Source organism: Daphnia pulicaria, chromosome 4, assembly GCF_021234035.1.
Source record: "Daphnia pulicaria isolate SC F1-1A chromosome 4, SC_F0-13Bv2, whole genome shotgun sequence".
NCBI lineage: Eukaryota > Metazoa > Arthropoda > Branchiopoda > Diplostraca > Daphniidae > Daphnia > Daphnia pulicaria.
The window spans coordinates 13,277,524-13,294,566 of NC_060916.1; the positions used below are offsets into that span (position 1 = coordinate 13,277,524).

A 17,043-nucleotide genomic window follows, 5' to 3' on the forward strand; every position below is an offset into this window, starting at 1 on the left:
GGGGGGGGGGTGGGTGGGGGGTTTTGGGTGGATAGAATAGTTAAATACAAAAGTGGGAGGCCGCGCCGGGAGGGAGTGCTAACGAGATTAGACACGGAGGTGATTTGTGCAGCCAGTCCTGAGCACTGTTGTGTTGTGTATATGACAACGTCGGAGCCCGAATGGAATGCGGGAGACTAGACCCGCCTTTTTGATTGAGTTTCAGGCCCTAGCCTACTCTGGCGCCCAAGGATTTTGGTCGGTTTCCTTCAACCACCGCCACCTGGTGGCAAACATTCACAACTTTTATTTCATTCCAAATCGAATTTCTTTCGATTGAGTTGTGAGACAACTTGAAAATCAAGTGTAAATTGCATGGAATTTAATTATTTCAATTCTTTAGTAAAGTGAAACCCGATTAAAATGGATTAAATTGAAATTCCTATAAAAAAAGGGGCTGGAACAGTGTTGCCGAATTGGGCCGCAGAGCGCTGCGTGAGGTGGGGACCCAGCATTGGAATTTGCATTTAAAAAGTCGGACCTTCGCCTTGCCATACGAAAAACAGGTGCATTTTGTGTTTCATTCACTCCCGTGTGTGTTGGCTTTTTTCGAGGGGAGGGCGATCTTATGTTGGAATTCAAGTCTGTTTGATTTTTTCGTTCCTTTTTCCTTTGTCACCTTATTTGCTTTTCGTTTTCGGTTTAGTTGGCTTTTTTCGACGGTAAGTGTGACTCGGTTTGACAGCACGTTTTTTTCGTTTCCCCATTTGAAATTGCGATTGAATTCCTTGTTCAAGGTTTCGCGGAGGTGAATATCCGCCTCTGATTATAAAACGCTGTGGGAATGCCCGTGACTTCAGGTGAGCTCAACGAGTGTAGTAACCATTGTTGGAGTGAACTAATTTTTCTTGTTCATTTTGACTTTCTTGATCGCAGATGCCAAGAGGGCTCTGGCTCTTCTTGAGCGAGTACAGCAAAAAGTTACAAATAACGAAGCAGGCAATGGTGTGGCTTCCCAGGTCCAGACGGACTTGGACCTCCTCACGAGCCTCCTGCAGAACCCTGTGCTCAGGAACATCCTCAAGCTGGAAGACTCGCTTGAGGAATTGAACCAACATCTGATGCACCACCCGTCCCTGCTGCCAAGTGATTTTGACATCGACAAATCAGGGACCCTGGTTGTCAATCAAAACATCCTCCAGACTAATCGGTCATCATTCAAGACCAAAGGGGGGAAGTCGAGCCCGTCCCTGAGCAACACCAGCTCGTCCAAGCTATCCACAGTCTCACCAGAGACCCACAAGAGAGATGTGGCCAAAACTGGAGCCGCATTTCAACAGTCCATCTTGCAGGCAGCTGCCAAGAGAGAAATCATTGCCATTCAGGTATAAGAGAAAACAAATACTTTTGAGACATCACAAGGCATTTTGGCACCCACTGCGGTGCCATGTTGTGTAACTCGTCCCTTTCATATTCGCCAAGTCAATTGTCCCTTGAAGATTGGAGCGCCCTTACTTGGTGGCTAGTAAAAGAAATGAAAAGGATTCACGCACACACAACACAAAAGCGAGTTGTATCCAATCTCCCTTTTGCGGTTTCCTGAAGGAGGAGGAAGGAGATGGGAGGGGAGCGCGTGCTTTTCGGTTCGAATGAAATGAAACATTGATCAGCAGAATTTGATCGAAACAGAGCGTGTAATTTGGTCTTTTGACGTGGTGCGTGAAAAGAGTCCACAGAGTTTGAAGTGAGATGAAGAGCACTCGTCCTCCTTGGTGCTCGACCTCCATTTCAATTGAATCAATAAGTCTTTCTTCTCTCTCTTTGCCTTTGTTCCCCCCCCCCATCTACCATCTTTTAAAAAACATGGAAGAAACAATTTTTTTAAAAAACTTTCTTTTTTCTTTTCTTTCTTCTTTTATAGCTGAACAAGCCGGAAGGACAAAGCTTGGGATTCAGCGTCGTTGGATTGAGATCAGATCACAAAGGAGACTTGGGTATCTTCGTTCAAGAGATACAACCAACCGGAATCGCTGGAAGGTAAGAAAAGATCTTATTTCATCAGTCGTGTGTATACTCTTTACTCCTCCACTCAGCAGCAACCGCACCAATTTCTTTTTTGATCTCGACAATGAAATTCCGCTACACATTTTCTTCGGGAATCAACACACACAAACTCGTTCGAATTTATCCCCCTTATTTTTGTTATTTACTCTGCGCGTTGGCCAGAGTAAACAGGAGCCTTGTCTTTTATTTATTTATTTTTCAACGGATAAGATCCAGCGGCGTCTATTGACTCACACACACGCTGAGCTGCTGAGCTGCTCCCTTTTATTTTGAGGTCGAATTCGAGTAGCGGGAAAATCCTGAGCGTACACAACATTCAAGTTTCAAATCGTCCAACGTGGGGCGCTGAGGTCGGCCTCCTCCATCGCCGGATGAAAAAAGGAAAAAGAGTTGAGAGTCGACGAGAGGAGTGGGGAAGATTGGCTTCTATGGCGCAGACTCGGCGGACGCAGCCATCGGTCTGGATGGCAGTCGAGCTCCAAGTTCTTGAGCGATCGGGCTCTGCGATAGCGTCGACATGCCGACGCCCGCCGACGTCCTCGCACCGCTCACATCTCACGGATTGTTGTTCCCCTTGTGATTTTTTGCCCATTTCCAAAAAAGAGAGAAAAAAGGATTTCTCCTTTCCTTTTTTGTCGTGTGCCCAATCACCAAGTGAAAGAGAAGAAGAAGAAATCGCCAGAAAATAACTGTGGAGAGCCTCTTCGATCGCCCTTGACTCTTTTGTGTGTGTGTGTGTGTGGGTCTGTGAGCATCTAGAGAGTCGTGGTCTTTGACGACCGTCTCGAGTGTTGGGTTTTATTTTTCCTCGTTGCGGAAGAGATAAAATTCGGTCCTCCTCCTCATCGTCGTCGTCGTGTGTGTGTCATTGTCGCTCCCCCCCCTCGCTGATAGCTGGGCGCCAAGTCTTCCCAACAAGCTCCTTCATCTATTGATCTCACGACTTTCTCTCTCTCTCATCTTACGGTCAATGGCGTTGAGAGAACATCGCAGGCCGTCCTCATAGCGGCCAACACACATCCTCCTCTTCTCTATCTACTAAAGAGACTCCGAGTTCCTCCAGGGGGCCGTGGGAGATTGAACAGCCCCCCGTCTCTTTTCAAATCCACGCGGGGCTGAATCCGACAGTGTCATCATCTACAAGGAAGGAGAAGAAAAGAAACACACACACGCGCCCCAGAGTTCTTCTTCTTCTTCCTTTTAACACACACACGCACAAAAACTCGTGTTCTGTTCTGCGCCCACCCCCATCCAACAACTGGTGGAAGGCAGAGAGAGAGAGCACCGATCGATAGGTATATTCTTTTTCTTCCTCCTGTGGGGGACCGGGTTTTTGCTGCAACTATAAAATAGGCAAAAACTGGGAGTAGTAGTTGTACACGCGCGTCTTTTATTTTTTGTATTTTTTCGGTGTGTGTGTCGCGGGGGAGTCGAGTTGGTTTGTCACGACCCGCTAAACTTTGAGAGACAAGAGTCGTTTTTGTGCTGGCGGTTATTTGGCGATTTTCGCAGGCGAGCGCGATGTAACTTGGCTTTTTCTTTTTGAGACGACTGTTGGCGATGACAGTTGTTTCCATTCCGGGTCCTAGCCCGGGAGAGAGAGAGGGCCGGAGTCTTAACGAAACGCAGGCGCAAAATGAAAACAAAACAGCCCATCCACCCACACACAGGCACGCACGCACGCACATCACCCAGCTAGAAGGTCTCTAGTCGATTTGTTGGCGATGGCTTTTGAAACGTTTTTTGATCGTCTGTTTCTTATTGTCAAAAGGAAGGGCCGGAATGAGGTGGTGGACCAACGGGATTGGTCGGACTATTGTATCGTGGGGAAAAAAAAATACAAGCGTTGGGCAACTCTGGTTTCCGCAATGGGCGCTACAAGTTGGGAATCGATTTGTATGTGGAGACCGTGACGTTATAACCGGTCGGCGGTCAGATCCGGTCCACGTTTGAATTTATTTTCCAAAGTTAAATTCCGATCGAGATTTTTCTAAATGGCTAGACACACACAATAGGGGCGTGGTCGAATCAAGATGGTAGACTCTCCCCAATAAAAAAAAAACAAACCAAAAAGTTTTAATTGAAAAAAAGAAAAAAAGTTTTTAAAGCCTAGAAAAATCCTGCCGGAATAAAAAAAAGGATTTTTGATTTTTTTCTTTTTCCAACTAACTTTATTGATTACCATATTTTTTTTCCACCCCTCCCGTCCCGAGCGGATGGTTCACATTGGCTGTTGAGCGAACGTGATGCATTGAGCTGGAAAAGCCAAACGGACAATACCCGACGACGAAGATAATAAAAGGAAAGAGGCAAATTTGGTTGCTGATGATTTCACAAAATAAAATTTTAAAAAGAAAAGGGCGGATGCAGTTCTCCTCTCGGTTGGAGAGAGGATCGTGCTTCTTTATATGGTCGACTGAATGATCCAGCAATTCCGTTTGCTTGATCAATAACTCCTGGATATGTGTGTGTGTCCTACTCCGTTTCTATATTTTTCATTCCCCCCCGAGTGTGTGTGTGTGTGCGTTCAAGTTGAGCCATGGCCCAGAGAGAGAAAAAAGAGGCTCTTGTGTTTGTGTGTGTGTGAGGGTCTAAAGCTACTAACGCAAAGGGAATATAATGACCATTGCCATATTTACAACAAGTCCCTTTGTTGTTTGTGCTGGCCCCTGCCATGGCAAAATGGCGGCCAGTCGGGGGGCTATGTTGTTATATGTTGTGTTTCGAGTGGAATTGAATTACACTGGGAAATTGGATTTGATGCGCACACGATCCTCTTTTTTTATAGACGGGAGAGTAGTAGAGAGAAAGGGAGATTGCCGGCAATGTTATTACCTTGTTATATGGGTGAGTCTGCGTTTGTGTGTGTGTGTGTGTGTGTGTGTAGGAACAAACTCCCTCTCTTCCTCCATCCCGATAAAAAAGGAAGAAAAAAAAAAATTGTTTGATCGTCATTTATTTTTGCCGGAAGGGCTTACAAATGCGATTCCGGTTTGCCAAGGATGGACGTGTCCGAGCTGATGGATAATTTCCCTGCCGACCCGAAAAGAATTTTTGATTTGCTTTTTTTTTTCGACGCCATCGTTTTTTGTTGTTGTTGTGATTTATTGAAATTAGGTCTGTCTCGCCAAGGTTCCTTCACTCATCCGCACGCGCTCTATTCCGCATCGGATGCCTAAAATAGAGCTAGGGTTATATATTCTTATCTCTCGTCGGTGGGCGGGATGCGTGTAACTCTTTTTCGGGAGAGGATTTTGATTGCTTTGCTCTCTCTTTTTCTTCTCTCTCTCTCTCTCTCTCTGTATGTCATATTCTTGTCTGTTGTATAATAACTAGCCTATAGCTATAGCTTTGCTTCTTCTTCTTTCCCCTTTTGTCGTCTTGATGTTTGCGCTTGCTCCTTTTTCCCTTTTCCGACGCCGCATCGTCGATCGATATAGCCCCCGCTCACTCGTCGTTGCTACCACCAGTCAGTCGGAGGCTCTTCACCCGAAGAAGGAGATCAAAAAAGAAAAAGCTGGGAAATACAAGATGAACCAATGAAGAGTTGGAGGATCGTCCTTCTTCTTATTCCCTTTTTTTTTACTTTGGGTGGGTCGTCCTACCTTATTTATGTTCTCCTGGAGGAGCTGGATGGATGGGGAGGTAACTGGGTTGGCTTGAGGCTACCACTTTGAAACCACTCGTGTTCCATGTAGAGCTCAGTAGGATCTGTAATTGGATTCGAGGTTCCTACTCTTATTTTTTTCTTTCTCTGGTCTTCCGCTCAATTACGAAAGGAGCTGAAAATAATCCATTTCTCCGTTTTCACCTGGATCGAGATTTCTCACTTTCTTTCTATTTTCTTTCTTCGTCCGGAAATAGAAGAAGAAGAAACAGTTACGACGTCTGACTGGGGCTGGGTCTCTTTAGTGGCCGCCTATCGATCCGCCCTGCGTTGGAGTAGGAGTTACCGCAATGAATCGATCCAGCAGCGGCTCCTTTTCTCTTTTTTTCCAGCCGTAGACAGAGAAGAAACAACAATTGTGCAAAAGCCCATTTACTGATTGAAAATGGCCAACCACTTTTCCCATGTCCATTTCGGGATGTTTTTCTGTGTGTGTGTGGACTGTGCCATTGTTTACCTTTAGCCCGTCTCTGCCCGTCGCTGCTGGGTGGGTCGGGCAGGCATGTGGAAGATGGATGACGATCCAGCAAGAGACGACGGACGGCCCACAGTCCCTTCTTGCTTGCTTGCCTGCCTTGTGTTGTTGTTGGATTCGAACGTGACCGAGGGGGGTTGGTGGATGCTTTTGCTCTGATTGCTCTCATTCCGTCTCTTTTTTGATTTATTGACGAGTTAAAAAGAGATCTCCCATGTATATGCACATTGTTTGTTTCCCCTCCTACTGCCCAGGTTTTATTCCTTTTTCTTCTTTTGAGCTGGACCCCCACCCCATCCAGCTGTCTGTGGGTGGCAATGATCCCTCACTCCCGCCGCCCCCATTCCGGAAAAAAAAGGAGAAAAACTCGTTGCAATTGGAATGACGGACAAGTAGATTACACGGGATTTCTCTTTATCTCGTCCCGAAAATGAAAGGGGGGGGGGAACTATTTCGTCTTCTCTACTGGCCGGCCCTGTGTGTGTGTGTGTGCGAGGGGGAAAACGAGAATAGCCACCGGATATTCCGTCGTTTTCGTTTCCATTTTCCCGGGGAAAAAGGATGTGACATGATGCGATTTCGGAAGGATCCATCACGTCCGAACGAAGCACAAAAATGGGGTTGAGAAATAAAAAACACACAGCCGGACGGGCGGAAGAAGAAAATGTCCGATCCAGCAATCGTGGAATGTTTGGAAAGACTGGAAGCCCATCTTCTTCTTCTTATTTCTCCCCCATTGTCTTCCGCCGAGGTTATTGTGTGCGGTCTGCGAAAATGGAAGAAAGAAGAAGAAGAACCGAGACGTGAGAGAATTTCGACACGCTCCGGCGTTCAGAATTATTATTATTATTTATTCTTTTTTTATTATTGCGCCAAGAAATCCGATCCGGATTCCTTTTTTGTCTCTCTGTGTTTGTATGTGTGTTTGCTCCCTTGGTCCCGTGGATCAAGAAAAAAAGAAAAAGAAATATCGTTTTTTCTCTTCCGCCTTAGCCAAAGACACAGTGGGAGAAAAAGAAAGAGAAGAACAAAATACAACGGGATCGATAGGCCGCTGGGGAGTGTCAAGGAGGGGATTTTTTTGTTGTCTTTTTTCGGGATATAGAAGGAGGTTGTGTGTGTTGGTATATACAAAGATGGAGGACCTGGTGGAAGACAATTGTCTTTTCTTCATTTGTTGACACGCAACTATCAACGCGACGGATCCCTTTTAGTATTTGATTTGATTTTGTGTTTTTTTCTTTTTCTTGTTGCAGAGATGGTCGACTGGCCGAGGGCGATCAAATCCTGGCGATTGACGGACAAGTGCTGGAAGCGGCCATCTCGCACCAGGCGGCCATTGGCATCTTGCAGCGGGCTCGTGGCGTCGTCGACTTGGTAGTGGCCCGCGGTGTCAACCCAGAAGTGCCGCACATCCCGCTCATCAGTTTGCAGCAGTCCCAGCAGTCGCAGCAGCCGTCGTCTATCGTCGAATTCGCCCAGCAGCAGCAACTGATCCAGCAAGAAAAGACTCAGCAGCAGCAGCAGCAGCAGCACAAGTTGCAGCAGCAGCTGTCATCGCCGGCCAGCAGCACTCGAAGCCGCAGCAGTCAAAGTAGTCAGCACAGTGCCGCTGCTGCCTCATCTTCTTCTCGATCGGCTTCGCCTCAACCACCAGCTCTGCCACAACAACAACAGCCACCGGCGGCTCCTTTGTTGTCCTCGTCGCCGACGTCGTTCACCACTTTGACGACAACAGATCCAATCAAGAACAACAACGGTGTCGACGTGGTTGAAATCATCACCACCGCCAGTCTAGCGGCCCCATCTCTCGGCCGTTCACCTTCCGCCTTGAGTGACGGATCCAAGACTGGAGGCGATATGGTGGTGTGCAATACTACTCTCTTCTTTTTTCTTTCTATCCTTTCCTTCTTTATTTTTTGGCCCAGCAAAGTTTTAAGGGCAAAAGTTTGTAGGCCCCCCCACCCATCACTCTTGAAAACTTTTTCTTATAGCAAGTGCTTGCAGCTCGACTAATTTCGCTCAACTCCCTTTGTGTGTGTGTCTGGGCTCGTTTCCCTCCTTTTGGCCGGGCCGGAAAGAAGAAAAAAAGTTGGTTTTAATGCCGTCTGAACGTGTTGCTGCTGCTGCTGCTGCTCGTCTCGTCTTGTTCGCAGAAGATGTTTCTCCTCGTTTCCTCATTTTCGATGGGGAAAAAAAAGAGAGACTTTGGAGTATGTCCTACTTAACAGTGTCAGCTCGTTAGCTAATGAATGCGCGGCGCTCATCTCTTAATTACAAGTTTGTGCAACCCCCACCACCCCGCCAGCGTGAATGGAAGGAAATATCCATCGTCACCACCACCGCTACCCCTTTTCTTTTTTTGATTAAAAACTGCCTTTGGCTGGGGAATGACATTTATTCGCTCATCGATCCAAACCACCATCTCCCCCCCCCTCTGGGGTTGATATTTGAGCTATCGATAGGAACCGAAGATAGAAAAAAAGGCTTGGGTGGATCTATCGCTGTGAGATGGTTGTCCAGCTGCTGCTGCTGCAGGATCGTCCGCATTGTCGTAAAATGTGGTTGCTATAGTAACCCACGATCGGACCTTTGTTTTTTAATTTGACGCTCCCCCCCTGTTGGTCCACCCCACCCCGATTCGCATTGTCGCTTTCATCGTTTTCTCCTTATGCGTCTCGATTGTGTCTATCCCTCTCGTCCACTTGAGGCACTTGCCAATGAGGCAGATTAGTCACGCCTCGTTGCCTTCGTCCATCTTCTTTTTTTTTTTCTTTTGGCCGTCCTGCCACAAGTTTGAAATCGTTTCACTTGTCAACGACTTCGGCTCGTCCTTTTTCTATTTTTGACAAGGGGTCCCCATCTCTCTCTCACTCTTCCATCTTGATTGCCGTCCGGGGGTTAGGATGTCCCAGTCTTTTTTCATCTTTTTTCTTTTCTTTTCTCATTTCAAAATGTCAAATGATCTAATTGATTTTCATCCATCACTTTTGACAGCTCAACACAGAGTGGGCCCAGGTTGAGGTGGTCGATCTAATCAACGATGGATCCGGACTCGGTTTCGGTATCATCGGTGGGCGGAGTACTGGCGTTGTCGTTAAAACCATCGTCCCCGGCGGAGTTTCTGATCGGGTATCATTCAAATCTTTTGATTGATTTTCGATTGATTTCTTTGGTGGAAAAAGCTTTGGGCGTGTGTTAATTGAATTTCTCTTGCGCTTTCATAGGATGGACGATTACAGAGTGGAGATCATATCCTTCAGATTGGCGAAGTCAGCCTGCGCGGCATGGGCTCGGAGCAAGTGGCGGCCGTTTTGCGCCAGTCTGGCACACAAGTCCGTCTGGTCGTGGCCCGACCCATCGAACCCACATCTCCCGATTATCAGGTAACACAAAACATCCAATCTATTCAAATATTTCACCATTTGATTTTCAACTTCAGACGTCGGTTGTTTATTTTTGGGCCGGTCGCCAAATAGAAACCGACAAAAAGTTGTCGAATTGAAATTGTCCGAGCGGAGATTTGGCGATCTTAAAAGAAGGAAAGGAGAAATCATAGTTGTCGATTTCCGGCTTCCTCTTTTTTTGTTTTTATCCCCTCGCGATAACGGAATGTTTTTGGCGCGTAATGGGCCCGCTTCCAAACCTATTTGAAAGCCCCCCCCCCCCCCCCCCCCTTCCGGCTCTTTGAATCGTTTATTGTCACTCTTCCGCCGTAGTTGCGAACGTTTCCGATGGAAGAAGAAATCGCAGTTTATACAGTCGAGTTGATAAATATCTCTCTCTCCCGATAGGAGAGAGCTCTGCTTCCACACGGGTAGGCGGCCCGCCGGAATAGATAAAAAAAACAAAAAAGAAGAAAAGTGTGGGGGTGTGGGAGAATTGTTTAAGATCGATGCCGGCGAATCTTTCTGATGTTTTTATTGCAAATCTTTTATTTTATTTGGTTCCATGTTTCTTTAACTCTTTGCATTTATTTGAAATATAATCCAGGGCATGAGCAGTAGCGCGCCGATCGTTCCCACCAAAGTGCTGGGCGATCCGGAAGAGCTGGAAAGACATTTAGCCATGCATCAAAACGGAGCCTTCCAAGTGGTTGACCCTTTCGTCGGCGCTGCCGTCGATCTAGAAAACAACGCCGCCATGCTGTCCATCGACGGATTCGATGACCGGTTCATTTTCACTCCGCCGACGCTCGAATTGCAGCAGTCGGACGTTCAACTCCATGCAAGTTTTTTCCTACGATTTCACCTTTTTTCATTGAAATGATACGAGACGGGAGCGGCTAATTTTTGATTATGGATGGCAGGTTACTTCCAGTGTGCCTCGGGGTGATTCCGTCATCCAGTTGAGCGGCTCCCACCTGAGTGCCTCAACGACGGAAGAGACAGTGGAGATGGAGACGATCCAAATGGTTATTGGTCAGACGCCAGACCCGACGGCCGACATGAATCCGGATTACCTGCCGGAAGTGGAGAACTTTGAGGTCCAGCTGAAGAAGGATGCACAAGGATTGGGCATCACGATAGCTGGATACGTTTGCGAAAGGGGTAAAGACTATTTAGTTGGCCGGAAGATGTTTTTGTAAAAAATTTTTATTTTAATCCGCAATTTGATTGACGCAGAGGAACTGTCGGGCATCTTTGTCAAGAGTATTAATCCGGGCAGCGTTGCGGATCTCTCTGGCCGGATTCAAATCAACGACCAGATTGTCGAGGTCGACGACCAGTCTCTACGAGGATTCAACAACCACCAGGCCGTCGAGGTGCTGCGGAGCACGGGCCAGGTGGTCTGCCTGACGCTGGCCCGCTACTTGCGCGGACCCAAGTACGATCAACTCCAGCAGGCCATGGCCGAGAGCACGATCGCCACGGTGACGCCCGCCGTTCCTTCGTACCGGCCTCCGTCTCCGCCTCCTGCGTCACCACCTCCAACGATCCCGCGGTCTCCTCCGCCGGCCCTGCCAGTCGTCTTTCAAGATCCCAAACCAGATGTTCCTTCCGTCTTTCTCAACGGCCAGGAGCAGAAGCCGCCACAGCCGCATCATCATCACGAGCGCGTCGACAGTCTCGACGCCAGCCCTCGCCTACCCCAAGTGCCTGTACGTCTATAGCCAATCAGATCATTTCAATATGGTCCGCCGGGCGAATGGAAGAAAAGAAAAAAAGTTGTTTGACGATCTCTCTATTTACTTTTTCTTTCTTTTGTACGCATAGGAACCCGAGTCTGACCAATTGATGGATCTGGATCGATTCGACCCTCTCGCCTCGCCAAGTAACGCTCTGGATTATTCATCGCTGTCGCCGGAAGAGCTTGAGAAGCTCATCGATCACGTCTACTCTGCCCAACTCTCGCCGCAATGCGAGGCAGCCATTATCGGTAAGGTTTCCCCTTTTCCAATTTTCGTTTCAATTTGATGAAAAGAAGAAAAAAGGAAAAGAAAAAGGAAAAAGTCTGTGGGCAAGAGAGAAAATACTTGAATGAAAGTTTCTTTTGACATTTTTCCCAACAGCCAAATGGCGATCGATGGTGGAGGAGGACGTGGACATTGTGGTGGCGCAGCTGTCCAAGTTCCAGCCTTCCGGAGGACTGGGTATCAGCCTGGAAGGCACGGTCGATGTGGAAGAAGGCCGCGAAGTTCGACCGCATCACTACATCCGCTCGATCCTGCCCGAAGGGCCCGTCGGCTCCAACGGCATCCTGCACAGCGGCGACGAGCTGCTGGAGGTCAACGGACGCAAACTGCTTGGCCTCAGCCACGTCGAAGTCGTCTCCATTCTCAAAGATCTTCCGCAGTCTGTGCGGATGGTTTGCGCCCGCCGCCAGACCCACCTGCTGCCCACCCAGCTGCCTTCACGGCCAATCGATGCCACCCAAGATCGAGCGGCCTTCGCCTCTAGGGTAAAAACAACAAAACAGAACATGCGGCTGGACTGGACGTTCATTTCCGGAAGCCGGAATGATGATCCGCATTAAAAAAGCCTTTTTTCAGTTTTGATAATTAACTTTCTCTGTCTCGTCTCGTCTGTCTCGTCTGTCTGTCGCAGAATATCCTCGGAGGTAGCCTGCAGAGCCTGATTCCGCCTGGCGACCGATTGGTGAAAGCCAAATCCGACGGTTCGCTGGCTTCCACTTCGGTGTCGCCGGCTGCTGACTCGCCGCTCTCAAAGAGCCATCGATCGCGCAGCTTGGAGCCGCTCAGCGGCCTCGCCACGTGGAGCTCTGAACCGCAGGTCATCGAACTCGTCAAAGGCGAGCGTGGACTAGGTTTCTCCATTCTAGACTATCAGGTACTTTTTTTCTTTTTCTTATTTTGGCCCAGCAGCTCAGTAGTCATCATCCATCGCCAGCATTTCCTTTCTTTTCTTTTTATTTATCTCTTCATTTTGTTTGATTTGATTTGCTCGTCGGTCGCAGGATCCCATGAATCCCAGCGAGACCATCATCGTCATCCGCAGCCTTGTGCCTGGCGGAGTTGCGCAGCAAGACGGCCGTCTCATCCCCGGGGACCGGCTCCTCTTCGTCAACGACATCAACTTGGAGAACGCTTCGCTCGACGAAGCCGTCCAGGTTTTGAAGGGCGCGCCTCGCGGCCTCGTTCAGATTGGCGTTGCTAAGCCGCATCCCGTCTCGCTCAACGAGAGCGGCTCCAACGGCGGCCCGGCTGGCGCTCCAGGGGCTTCCGAGATGCAGGCAAGTTGATCAAACCAACCAACCAACTTACCCAAGTTGTTGTTGTTGTTGTTGCTGCCCGTCACAAATGTCGACGCTATATTGTTAAACTACTGCTCATCCTGACCGCTAGAGTCCGCGCTTGGTTTGGGGGGTTATTATTATTTTGTTGTTGTTGTTGTTGTCTTTTCTCGATTCTTTTTTATATATTTCCTGGAACATTTGATCCTCCCATCCACCATATCCCCCCCGGTACAGGCTAATACGATCCGTAGTTGGAAGTTTTTCGGGTCCCAGTAGGTATAATTTGGCGCTCGTCTGGTGTAGTTAAAAACAAAAATCGTATCGACAACTACCACTTCTACTTCCGCTACTATACTACCACTACTGCTACTACTACTTCCGGCAAACAAATCAAATCGAAAATCCTCGTCTATCCGTATGAAAAAAAAAATCCTTAGAATTTTTATTTTGTTTGTCCTCTGCTCCTCGGCCTGCCCCACGACCAAACTCTTCAACGATTGGCTCTGTTGTTGTTGTTGTTGTTGAACTTGTCGTCGCCTCGCAGATAATTGACGAAGTGGAGCTGTCGGAGGACGACGTCGTCGACGGCGAAGGCAATTCCGGCCTTGACGACGATGACGACGACGACGATGAGTTACTGGTCCCGAAAAGTCCCACTCCCGTCCAGGACGAGTTCTGCTCGTTCGACGACACGGACGACAACACGGACTTTGAAGACGTTGAAAGCGGAGCGGGCGGAGCTGGAGGAAGAGGAGGTTTAGGCTTGGGGATGACGAAAGTCTTTGCATCCGTCCTGGATGTCGACGACGGCGAGTCGCAGGAAGACGACGAAGACGACGACGACGACGGCCAGCCGCCCTCGCTTCCGCCTACCTTACCCCCAGTGCTGATTGTGACGGACGACGCCGACGTCGTCCCGGCCGCTTCCGCTTGCCCGTCGCCTCAGCCGTCCATCATCAGCCGGCCGGTCTCTACCACGGGCGTCGTCCTCCACTCGTTGGTCTACGCTCCTCGCCCTTACTCGGCCCCCAAGAACATCAATCCCTCCTAATTTCTAATAACCAAAAACCAAACAAAAATCAAATTTCAAATAATCGTAGCGAATTTCAATCAGAGCCTCTCTCTAATCTCAACGTAATTCTTCTTTCTTATTCTATTCTTCTTTTCTCATATTGTCCTGATTAATAATAATCATCCGGATGTCGTAGTTTGGAAGGATTTTTCTTTGTTTGAATATTATCTTCTCTTTCTTTTTACCCCTTTTGAAAAATTTGTCTCTTAAAAAATCGATGAGATAGAATTGAGGAAAAAAAAATTTATGTTGCAGCTTCTCTTAATAATCCCGTTGGGAACTGGATGATATACAGAAATAAAGAAAACAGGAAATTGGAAAAACGAAAATTGAATGACATTTGGAAGAGTCAAAAGAAAAGGAAAAAAACCGGTTCGATGGCAGCGCGGAAGAGTTGGGGCATTCGGTGATTTTTCGAATGGAAATGTACTCCACCCACCTTTGTGTTATTTGAGTTCACCTTGACGGCAATCCGATAGCATCCGCCCACCGTGCGATCGTGAAAAAAATGAAATAAAAAACCCCCGGTCGTTTCAAACATTTATTTGAACGGGTCGTTTATGTGTGGACGACATTTTTTTCGGGAAGGAAGAAATGAATTTTTTAAGGACTTCCAGAAAAACTTTTTAATTTCAGACTCGTGTATTGGATATAAATATTAAGATTCTACTTACCTTATTTTATACGATTCCGGCAGAATGAATTTCTCTTCCCATTTTTCTATTTTTTTTTTTACGAAACAATTTGAAGACACACAAAATGGTTGCAAGTGTATTTTTTTTTCCCGATAATTGTTTCCGTTATGTTTATTTTTATTTTTTTTCTTGACATTTTCTTTTAGAGACACGATATCAACCGTTCTTCCAGTAGTAGGAGTAGTGAATGTAGTAGCAGCAACAGCAGCAGCGAGGACGAGTACGTCTACCAAGTCCAGGTGAGCTCATTTACTCCACTTTTGATTTCTACTTTTGACATTTTGGGACCCTCGTTTTTATTATTTAATTTGTTTTCCGCCGATCGACTGGTCCGTTATCCTCGACGTTTCTCACGTGCCTTTTTCGCAATGGATTCAATTAGGAAATCCAACAGCGACAGGACCCCCATTTCAGGTTTAAAGAGTCAATTCCGTTAATAGATGCGCCATCGTCATCCGTCCGCCCTCCTATCCTGTTAGAGTAAAAAGAGAAAATAGTTAAATGATGAAATCAACAACAGCTTTTGTAGTATTCCCCCTTGGAAAGTATCTCACAAAAACTACTGAAAATAGAATCCCCAAAAATAGATTAAAAAAAGAAAAAGAAAATCAAAAAAAGCCAAAAGGAAAGGTGGGCGTGTCGGAATGGAAGGAAGCCGTAGCGCTGCCGCTGCCGCACTTCCTGTAGAAAATTATGTGTGTGACACACACGGGGGGTTCTTTTTTATTGTCTTTCTTTCTTTCCCCGTGACTCTTTTTGATTTGTTTCTAATAACGTCATAATAATGATGATGAACCAGGAAACCAATTATTTTTCGAAAGCTTGTTTCCCGTCGATGAAAAAGAATCAAAGAAACAGAAGACATACAACCAAAAATTCAATTTTGAAAAAAAGGAATCAAATAATAACCCAGGGGCCAACGGTAAAACTCAAAACTAGCTCTTTCTGGACAATCCGGTAACTTGTTTTTTGTTTTGTTGCCGGCCGCAGTCAAACCGGAATGAAAACAAGTATTATCTACATACAGCGTGGGAATACGAGATAGGAATTGAAATTAATTGTCAAAGGTTTTAATCTTTTTTTCTGTGGGTTTTGTGGGTGCGAAATTTGAGGTAAATTCCCGTCCGATTTGATTTTCTTTCATCACATTTCTTGATAATCGAATAATTTAGAAAAATGGTTACACGTTACCTGAGTACTTTGGCGTCGTTCCCGTCTCTCCATCGGCGTCCTCCCAGCTCGACGTCCCAACTGGCAACTGCTCGAAAAAAATGTTGAACGAAAATAAAACAACAGCGGAAATATCTCCCATTTTCCCGAGTTTTGGAGGTTCTCCGAGCTAAGAGGCACTCGCGCTCTGGCGATGAATCCCTACGACTATCTTAAACAACACCCGACGCTGTCTGTAACGAATGAGCGAATGCCAGTTGGTTGCCTGGATGTAATACGCACTCTGAGAGGGCGTTAGCCGCAGAGAGAGAGAGAGACAGGTAATCCTCGCTCCGGGGCGAAATTCCGTGTCCGGTTGGAGAGAGAGAGAGACGGGCCCCCTCTCTCTCATCAACAATTGTGGGTGTACTACATTTTTCGTGTATACATGTTCATTCGAGATAGAGATGGATAGGATAGTAGTAGCACAATGTCCGCTTTTTTTTTTTGTTCATTTCGGGGAGTGAGGAGCGATGGATGAGGTCTATGGTTCCGCCAGGCTGTTGTTCAACAACACAAATGACGGACAGCAGTCTGAGCTGGGGGATGTCATGGGAAACTTTTTCGGGGGAACTTATCTCGATAATGAGGCGACAGAAATAGAAGAGAATCTTTTATTTTCTCAGAATGGCGGCGGTGGTAGTGGTGGTGGTGGTGGTCCGACCACCAAATATCACCGAAAGGGTACCGAGAAAAGAGAAAAACGCATCCAGATTCCGTAGTGATGTGTGGGAAACGTTTCAACTCCAGCTGCTGCTGCTGCTGCTGGCAATCTTTAAAAACTCTTTTGTGTGGTGCTGGTTATATTATTGATGATGATGATGACGACGTCGTCGCCCGGCTGACTCCCGAGTCCATCTTCTTTTCCGTTTCACGAACCAAAAGAAAAAAGAAGAACCGGTTTTTAGTTTTTTTTTAAAGACTCACGTCCCCTGCGGGCCTTTTCTAATAAATAGCGGAACAGTGTGGCCGGGGACTTGCATCTGCCCGCTAAAGAATCTCGTCGGACAAATCAAAAATTAAAACGGGCAGTTTAGTTAACGTTACGGGTATGACTGGACCCCGGAAAAGGAGATACTGGAAGGAATTTTTGTCCGGTTTTTCTGGAACTGCTACTGGTCTTGCCCACTTAGCTCTTTCTGGTCTCTCGGCAGCTGATTTGTTCATTAAATGTTTTGCTGTTTTC

General features: G+C 47.0%; 1 protein-coding gene and 1 long non-coding RNA gene across 9 annotated transcripts in view; one reads left to right on the top strand and one right to left on the bottom strand.

Annotated features, from left to right (window-relative positions):
* The first annotated feature begins 531 nt into the window (after positions 1 to 531).
* LOC124336848 (multiple PDZ domain protein-like) overlaps positions 532 to 17,043 on the top strand; it is a 32,988-nt gene continuing 16,476 nt past the window's right edge. For 4 of the 8 annotated variants that reach the window (XM_046790664.1, XM_046790669.1, XM_046790668.1 and 1 more), the window contains exons 1-15: positions 532 to 701; positions 777 to 839; positions 916 to 1,364; positions 1,901 to 2,016; positions 7,442 to 8,051; positions 9,183 to 9,317; positions 9,413 to 9,571; positions 10,179 to 10,412; positions 10,495 to 10,735; positions 10,811 to 11,286; positions 11,402 to 11,564; positions 11,698 to 12,086; positions 12,233 to 12,475; positions 12,603 to 12,878; positions 14,795 to 14,887. In XM_046790664.1, coding sequence (XP_046646620.1) covers positions 824 to 839; positions 916 to 1,364; positions 1,901 to 2,016; positions 7,442 to 8,051; positions 9,183 to 9,317; positions 9,413 to 9,571; positions 10,179 to 10,412; positions 10,495 to 10,735; positions 10,811 to 11,286; positions 11,402 to 11,564; positions 11,698 to 12,086; positions 12,233 to 12,475; positions 12,603 to 12,878; positions 14,795 to 14,887 — 3,600 coding nt within the window. In that variant the 5' untranslated portion in view covers positions 532 to 701; positions 777 to 823. Of the gene's footprint in view, positions 702 to 776; positions 840 to 915; positions 1,365 to 1,900; positions 2,017 to 3,163; positions 3,339 to 7,441; positions 8,052 to 9,182; positions 9,318 to 9,412; positions 9,572 to 10,178; positions 10,413 to 10,494; positions 10,736 to 10,810; positions 11,287 to 11,401; positions 11,565 to 11,697; positions 12,087 to 12,232; positions 12,476 to 12,602; positions 12,879 to 14,794; positions 14,888 to 17,043 lie in introns of those variants that run through there. The other 4 variants (XM_046790671.1, XM_046790670.1, XM_046790665.1 and 1 more) reach the window with 3 other exon arrangements.
* LOC124337385 lies at positions 14,482 to 17,038 on the bottom strand. The gene is made up of 2 exons (XR_006917297.1): positions 15,840 to 17,038; positions 14,482 to 15,120 (listed from the first exon to the last, which is right to left on the bottom strand). It is a non-coding gene; the product is annotated as an uncharacterized LOC124337385 (long non-coding RNA).